We start from the raw sequence: 9,087 nt of genomic DNA, 5'->3' as shown, positions 1-9,087 counted from the left end.
GTAAGCCAAAAGTGGGGTAGCCCGGTGGGTCAAAGCATTGGTGCGCATGTTTTTTTCTGGTCTTCACATGTCTGCGCGAGGGCGTGCAAGCATATGGCAGTAAGCATGCAGTGTAAACAAGCAGTGTATAAGCACGTTGGTGTAAACGCACGATTGTAAACGCATGCACATAAGTATGTATACGCTGGCGTGTTTACACTTAGGTCGTCCGCGTGCCGGGCCTACATATGTGTACCTGAGGGTGTAGGAAGGGTAGCCCAGTTTGGGACGATGAACCGCATGCCGAGTGGCCTGCGCTTGTGGAACGGATATATGCACATACGTATGTGATCACAGCGCATGCATAATCACCACCAACGAGCGGGGGAGTGAAGTGGAAACGATCGTTTATAGGACCAATTTAAAACGTTCAAACGAGCGAGTAAAGGATTGGCGTGGGTTAACAACACATTCTTTACGATTCGCGCTGAAAATTTTTTTTGGGTGTAACTATACCAAAAAAAAAAAAAAAAAAAAAAAACTCAGTAAAATGCAACATTCCATATACAAACATACCAAAATGGGGGAATTTTCGTAGAAGCGTGTAAAAAGGTGTTAGGCAGGATTTATAAAACGTGTATTCGCATAAGTATGCACGTATGTATCACAAATGTAAGCATAAGCATGTACATTGTTCCGCTTGTTCCCCTTTAACCACTTAAAAACGTCATTCCCTATCCGCGTGCGAGACATATGTATTCATTTAATACGCATATAACATCATTTCGTACGAATAAATGGAATTAAATTTTTTATGTTCCTCATATTTTTCCGATGCTTCTCCTTACATATGCACGCATATATGCAAATGTATGTACTGGGAGGAAGGGGCACAAACTTAAGCGTGTATAGCGCACTCTCTTGTACAAGCACTGCCACACAATTCTTCCTATTATTTGTAGGAGGTTTGCAAAATGAAATGTAAACAGAATTGCATGAAAATAAATAACACGTTGGTGAGAAATTAGGGGTGAACAAATGAGACGTATGCATGTATGCGCATTTATATATACATAAACAGGGACATACATAAATGCACAATTAAAAAAGGGACAAAAAATAAGTTCAATTTGACAAATAATCTCGTCATGCGTACAAAATGTTATTAAAAACTAAACATTATTTAAAAAAAAGGAAAAAGGCTGGTGATGAAACACCCTTGAAATTGTTTAAATCGTAGGAAATTCTTTCTTCATGTGTGCGTCTATACAAACAACGCAAGCGTGGAAGTGTAACATTTTGGAATCCTCAGCTTCCATTTGTGCCAATTTTTAGATTAACCAAAATGCCCGATCCTTTTATGTCCTTCAAGTATTTGTCGCACAGCGGCACAAATCGGATGCTGCAAAAGGGGAGGCAAAAAAAGAAAGAAAAAGAAAAAAATTAAAATGTGGTAGAAAAACTGGTAAAAAAATGCAGATGGAAATCATTTACGCGGGGGCATCTCATGGTAACGGTTATCCGTGAGGGCCCCACTATTCTGCTCTCCCCTTTGGGGGGGAGGTCAACGTCTGCTTTACCCTTCTCGGAGGCATTTAACTGGGAAGCAGGCGCAAGCAATGAGTTCGCTTTTTACGGTGTCCTGTACAGAGGGGTTAGGAAAAGGGAAAAAAAAACAAAAAAATATAAAATGAAATGAAATAAAAATAAGATGAAGAATAAAATACATTGTGACCTCCCCAATGGGGGGGGCTCTCCCATTACGCGAACGAATGCATTCGGGCAGTAGACAACATGGTAGGCATCTCTAACAGCTGCGTCGTAATTATCTTTGTTAACTTACATAAGTTTTCAGCTCAAACACAATGAGGGCCAGTGAAGGGTACATTATTTTCATTTGGAAAATTGATGGCTTTGACCAACTGCAGGGAGGGTGGGGGAACACATCGACGGGGTGTCAACAGGGGTAAGTGTAAAAGTGTGCATCTGCTTTGGCCGCTACCGCAGGCGGCGCTATCCGTACGAGGGGGAGCCTTACCAATAGTTGAGGTCGTAAAAATTGACCTTGGCGATCTCCGTTTTGAAGTAGTACTTGTGCTCATTATAGCCGTGTACAGATATGGTGACATACAAATAGAAAAACAAATTGTTTGCCTTCTTCAACTCCTCAAAAGTTTGGTAGAAACTCCTATTTTTGGACTTGGAAGAATTATTCTTAGTCGAATCGGTAGTAGCATTATTGGACGTAGTAGTATTGCTGCTGCAGCTGTTAAAACTACTGCTGTGCGAGAGGGAAGAACACAATAGGAAGGATTTATATTCAGATAACATGTCCTCATATTTCTCTTCCACATTCAAGCATTTGCTATGAATATAATTAACGTCATTGTCATTATCGTTAAATTTTTTCATGAGAAATTCATGACTTATATTTTTTTTTTTTTTATTGTCATCTGATTGTACATCTGAGTTTTTTTTCCTTTTCTAATTTTTGTACATCTTTAAAATTTTTCATTTTTTTGTTAATTTTTTTGTGTGTCTGAATACGTTGTATCATATCCATTTTGAATAATTTTTTTTTTAATTTCTTCTCTTGATATTTATTTTTGATGGAAAATAAGAAGTTGATCTGATGCAAGGACAGTATCTGCAGATCGAGGTGCAAAATATTGTAGTCCTTTTTTTCATTAAACCGTAAAATTTCTGGTTTTAGGATGTACCCTGAGTGCTTTCCTCCATTTTCTAGAAACCTTCCTTTGTTGAGTAGCATGCTCAGCCCATTGTACTGATAATTTAACGCCACAAACTGTATTCCTGCGCTCCAGAAAATGAGTGGGTTAAAGTTGGTGGATGCCAATCTTGTACCAGAAGGGTACACTCGCGTCAACGTTTTCTGGTTATACTTTATTATCTCTTCTTCATTCTTTTTAATCAACTTGATAAATTTATTTTCGCTAATCGAGCATATTTCGTTGTATGTCCTATTTTCGCAAAAATTCTGAAACGCGTATCCCTTCAAGCAGGAGTACTCATTTAGTATGTTATTATTTCTTGCGTTCTGATTTTCCGTTTTTTTTTCCCCCTCTTCGGGAGTTCCATTTACAAGTTTTTCTCTAGCCAGCGGGGGGACATCACCATCAGCATCCTCTTCTTCTTTAGGTACTCCATTTAGTGGGGTATTACGTGGGCCATTATCATCTTCCCCCTGAGTGGAGCTCCTACTGTGACTTTTTCCCTTTTTGTGCCTCGAAAGCATCGTGCCTTTTACCACTTGGGGGTTGTCATCACTGTGGGAGGAATCATCTCGCTGGTCCTTCTCCACAGCGTCAGGGTCATGACACAAACTGCTCATGTAAATGCTTCGCTTTTTCCGTTCGTGGATGTACCCCTTCTGAATGCTGTTCTTTATGTAGCTATCAAATTGTTTCTCGATGTCGTCATCGTCACGATGGTTTGGGCTTTTCCGGTCGCGGCGGTTACTTTTCCTCTGAGCGTGGCAATCCTCGTTTCTCTCAATTTTGTTTTCATCACTACTGTCGCTGTCGCCGCTACCACCACGGAGAAGATTGTGCACGTCCCCCAAGGGACCATCCTGCTCCTCTGTATCCTCATCAGGATCGCCAATGATGTCAGAAATGTACCCCAGCTCATCGTACATGACACTCTGCAGACCCTCAAAGATGAAGTAAAACCCCGAGTTTTCATTATTCTCAAAGTGTTTATATTTCACCAAAAATCGATTTTTACAATTATCCGGAGTGATGTTATTAATTTCGTCTCTACTCTTGGGGATGTACAGCTGATTGCCTAGGATACATATCAAAATTTTAGCAATTAAATTTTTGTGCTTATTTTTGCAGTGAATTTCTAATGACAGGATGATGGGGAAGGGGGAGGTTGTAAATCCAAACAGTTTGCATGCAATGAGTGTGTCACAGAAAAGGATGGAAGAGGTTAACTTATATCCATAGAACCCATGATAAACAACGATATTTTTATTAAAATAATAGCAATCGAATTCGACACATCTACATCCATCTATGAGGATGTAAATATATTGTTCGATATTGCTTGAGCTGAAAATTTGTTTCCTCCCAAGGTAGGTGTTGTGGCTGCTATTAATCCAGTAGTTACAAAGGGGTAGGTTCATATTTTGGTAAACTTTGGAGTATTCTGGGCACATTATGCTATTTTCCTTTGACAGCAGGAAGTACACCAGCCCGATCTGCGTCAAGTAATGCTTGTCTTCATTAATCATAACAAATGGGATGTTATACTTCTTTATCGTGTTTAGCAATTTATATATTGCTTTGGCTCTAATGTAGCAGGACTCGCTTTTCTCGCTTCGTCGTTGTTCCTGGGGGAGGATGCACTCTCCACCATGGTGACTACTCACTTTGGCGTTGTCAGCGCTGTCGCTGCGGTGGCCTCTGCGATAGCCCCGCCCACTGTTTGCACTGCTCCACCTACTGTTTGCATCGCCCCGCCTACTGTTTGCATCGCCCCGCCTACTGTTCGCATCGCCCCACCTACTGTTCGCATCGCCCCACCTACTGCCCTCATCGCCCCACCTTTTGTTCCCACTGAAGCCATCGCTGTGGTAACCCCCACCGGTTGCGAAACCTTCACGATTCCCACCCTTCTCCCCCTTTGCGGTACCCAAACCTAGCTTACCTCTCAGTATATTTAACACAGTGATGTAGTCTTCATCTTGGCACATCCAATTATCCGGCAGGAGAAATGTATTTGGTAAATTGCTCATACCGAAGTGCAAGTCATTTTGATTAACTCCTTCCTTATTCATATTTTTCATAAAGGTACCTCCCCACTGGTAGTTGCCAAAATAGTTCTTCACAGAATTAGCTGTGACGATATCTCCTCTTGGTTTGTGCTTACCAACCAAATTCGCTTCTCCGCAGGGGTTATTTTCACCTTTTTTCTCCTTCTTCTGGTGGATTCCTTCAGAGTTATTTTCTGCATTTTTGGTACCATCCCTTGGCGTAGGATCCACTGCGATGGGTACTACTACTCCTTCTTCTGTGTCGCCTCCCCCTTTTAAGAGGTTAACCGAGGTGGAAATAACCGCGCCGTTCAATGTCCCACATGTGGATGACAACGCCTGCAGTCCCTTCTTTCCGTACATCCCCTCGTGGAGAAAAAATTCGCGGTCCACTTGACGCGCACTGAAAATCCTCTCCTCACATTTCCCCTCACACTGCACATCAATCAAGAATTCGATAAAGCTCCTCTTATCTATACAGCTGGAGTTTTTCCCCTTATACATATCAAAATGTGTGGTAATATGTTTATTTGAAAAAATGTGCTCCAGAATTTTAGTAAAACCTACGTAGTTAACAGTTCCTTTATTTTTATATATTGAAAAGTAATGATATAAAATCTTCATGTTCAAATAAATATTCAGACTCCTCAGAATGATGTAGAGCTGGGAGAGTGTCAATGCATTGATATCCTTTAGACCAGATATGATGTAATTATCGTACAGTTTGTTGCTTTCATATATGAAGGACTTCATTTTTTTTTTGCCCGATCCTTTGTTAATAAATTTGTACTGATAATACATCAAGCCGAAGAGCCACATCTTCCACCTCTGTATGTCGAGGAAGGTAATTCTCAAATTTCTTTGGGCACTTATAATTTCAATAGATAAATTTTTTTCTTCTTCTTTTTTTTTAAAAAAGGAAGATTCTGATCCGTCCAATATTTTTATAATATCCCATATGTACAAAGTTGGGTTTTTATTTTCTTTTACTTTTTTTTTTTTCGAATTCCATCGTATGCAATAATTATTTACATCTAGGTAGAAAAATTTCAACGTCTTCTTTTGGAAAATATTATTGCTGTTCCATTTGTACACATACTCTCCTTCTTTCATTTTTTCTATGCACACGGGGAGGTACGCGTGTGCCAACACATTTTTTATGTCAAATCCGAGTTTGGAGTCAATCCCGTCTGCGTTCTTTTTGCTGCAATCTTTTTCCTTCTTCCGGGGGGTGGTCCCCTCTCCTCGGTAAGGCTCTCCTAGGTAAGGGTCTCCTCTGTGCGGCTCTCCTCTACTCCGCTCACGCCGCTTCACCCGATCAGAGTCCCCATTTTTGTCTCCCCCTTCGCTCTGCGATAGTAGGCTTATTGCACCATCGTCTTTTGGTATTTCTTCATTGCATGCATCTCGGGGTACACTCTCACTAAAGTTCATGAGGTACGCGCGGGGGGGAACTTCTCTATCCGTCTGTCAATTCGCCGTCTCTCTCTTTCCGTGTCTATGTAGGTGCGTAACGTTTTATGTATGGTCTAATGTTCCGTGCGAAACGCGAAGTATGCGGCCCGTACGTTTACACGAACAACGCTGTGCGGTTACGCCCCAGGCCTTATAACCCCATAAAAGAGCAATCGAGAAAGCGAGCGAACGAACGAGCGGTGTCGTCAGATTGATCTTTTTTTTTTTTTTTTTTTTCTCCCTCTATGTTTAGAAGTGCCTATCAGAACGGCTGACGGGTAAACACTCTGCTATCCTCGTTTCTGCTGTGTGAAAATTTTTACACACACGTAGGACAGTATGCATTAAAAGGGAGAGGGGGAAAAAAAAAAAAAGAAGATGAGGTGTAGGAGGAGTGCGCAAATTTAAATGCCCAATCCCCAAGATGTCAAAACTGCGCACGTAAAAGTTCAGCAATGTGTGTGGTGTGAACGTATGAGCTGACCAAGCTGGTAATAAAATGAAAGGCGCAAAATGGGCAGCGCGCTGGGCGTGATATACGCGACGTGGAAAAAAAAACAAAAAAGGGAAAACAGTGGCGAAAAGGGAAACACGAAAAAACAAAAAAAGGGTAACCTCAATGGGGTAGCCTCAAAGGGGTAGCTTCAAAGGGGTAGTTTCAACGGGGTAGCTTCGACAGGGTAGCTTCGACAGGGTAGTCAACATATCATAGCAGTAGCTTGCATCAAAACCGGGGGGTAAACATTGATGGGGTTCATTTGTTACGCCCTTGCACATGTAAGCGTTTTTGTACACGCGCGCGCGGGTGAACGCGTGAGTGCATCGCACATACACGTCGGCGTATGCAAGTCGGGGTACGCACATGCCCCCCTGCATGAACATGTGTGTGTGTACGTGTAGGCATATGCGTACATTCTCGGTGCCTTACAAATAACGTAAAAATATTTCCACTTAACGGTAAAAAAAAAGGAAAATAAGCGGTGAGCTAACTAGTCCGCAGGGTAGGCCGCAAAGTACGCCGCGAATTGGGCCGCTAAATGGTGTACTCGGCAAATAAATAACAAGAAATGATGGCACACAAAATGACGAAAAACAACACGATAAAGCCGCGTTTGGCCGTCCCCAACAAGAAGACAAATGCGCACACGAGCATGAAATGCAAACAAAGAATTCCAACGTAGGTAAAGGAGCTTGGAATATGAAGAAGAAAAATGTCAACACGGCAAAAAGCAAAGGCTGTGATATGCTCGCTCCTTGGGGATTCTCCCAGGGGGTGATAACAAAAAATGAAATATCCACACGTTTACGTAGGTACTCACTAAACGTATCCACAGAATGTGGATAAATTTATTTCGCAATAAATTCAATTCAGGGGCTGCGCAGTGGGTATGCCAATTGGCAACGACAGTGTAAAAAAAATGGGAACTGCAAAATGGGGGAACAGCGAAATGGGGGAACAGCAAAATGGGGGAAATGCAAAATGGGGGAAATGCAAAATGGAGGTGTAGCAAAATTAACGTGACAGGGTTTCTCACTGATTCGTGTTGGCTGTGCCCCTTGCTTATTCACATTTTGTAAGGTACTCACGTTTTGCCAAAATTATCATGACATAAGACACGCAGAACGGCAAATCAAACAAGCCAGTGGCGATAGTCGCAATGGGAGAAGCAGCCCTTGCAGTCGCGTTAGCCGTAGTAGCGGCTGTAACGTATTGACAGTAAGGATGGACAAAAAAAAAAAATTCACTTCACGATGCAAGTAAGAAAGGGCTACACTGCATCATCATATCTTAATGCATTTTCGACGTCAGTCTTTACTTCACTTTCGCACTCCAGAAGGAAGAAAATGTGCACATGCGTTCGCACGTACATACATACATACATACATACATGTGAAATAAGAACATACGCTCATAAGACATACGCTCATACGACATACGCTCACACGACATACGCTCACACGACATAAGCTCACACGACATGCGCTCACGCGAAGTGGGGATCCTCTTTTAGTGCTAACTACTAAAGGGGCAATAAAACAAAACGCGGCACGAAAAATAGCAGCAGCGTAAATCACTTTCCATATTTTGTGGGCACAAGTACGTGCGTGCGTAAGACGGTGAAGGCAGATGTGGGGTCTAACTCTGGTGCATGCACATATGCGGCACTGCAAACATCTGTTACATCCAGGGTTGATTTTCCCCTTTTGAACTCTCCTCTTTGTGTGTAGACTGCTGCGAAAAATGAAACAGTATGGAGCTTATAACATATCCACATCCATTCCTGCGCAGCATTATGAAATTAAGCAATACGTAAATATATGCAAGCATGTAAAAGTACGCATAAATATATGCATGCGCACGTTGGCAATCTTTCACATAAAGCAGCAAAGTACATTCCCGACGAGAGGGTAACGAGCTTGAAACACCATCAATATGTAGGTAGAGTGAAGGAATGAAATAATTATGTATTCCCCATTTGGGACAATCTGAAAAGAGGAAGAAGAAAGCTTTTTTTTTTTTTATAAGCTTTAATAAATAGCTTTTATTGGCAGTTTTGGTAGTTTTCTCTTTGCATTTTTTTCTTCCTTTTTTAGCTGCCTTTTTTAGCTGCCTTCTTAGCTGCCTTTTTTAGCTGCCTTCTTAGCTGCCTTTTTTAGCTGCCTTTTTTAGCTGCCTTTATTAGCTGCCTTTATTAGCTGCCTTCTTTTCCTTGCCTCCTTTTTCTTGCCTTTTTTTTAGTGGATTCATGAAATTTCAAACTGACTTACATACAAGCAATACATTCATATGATGAAGATAAAATGCTGTTAACTCTTCGTGCATCTTAAAAATGTATTCATATGTAAATCACATTTTTCGCTTTCATACCACA

General features: G+C 41.4%; 1 protein-coding gene across 1 annotated transcript; it reads right to left on the bottom strand.

The window, feature by feature from the left end:
• Positions 1-1,287: 1,287 nt before the first annotated feature.
• Positions 1,288-5,872, bottom strand: PCYB_082330 (phospholipase C-like; the record flags this gene model as incomplete). Its single annotated transcript, XM_004221971.1, has 6 exons — positions 1,288-1,381; positions 1,560-1,621; positions 1,823-1,901; positions 2,018-2,391; positions 2,429-5,031; positions 5,164-5,872. The coding sequence occupies 2 exons, from the start codon at positions 5,870-5,872 to the stop codon at positions 2,429-2,431; spliced, it is 3,312 nt and encodes a 1,103-aa protein (XP_004222019.1). The 3' UTR covers positions 1,288-1,381; positions 1,560-1,621; positions 1,823-1,901; positions 2,018-2,391.
• Positions 5,873-9,087: the final 3,215 nt, after the last annotated feature.

The sequence above is a fragment of the Plasmodium cynomolgi genome, chromosome 8 (genome assembly GCF_000321355.1).
Source record: "Plasmodium cynomolgi strain B DNA, chromosome 8, whole genome shotgun sequence".
Lineage (NCBI taxonomy): Eukaryota > Apicomplexa > Aconoidasida > Haemosporida > Plasmodiidae > Plasmodium > Plasmodium cynomolgi.
This window is presented reverse-complemented; position numbering and strand designations above follow the sequence as displayed.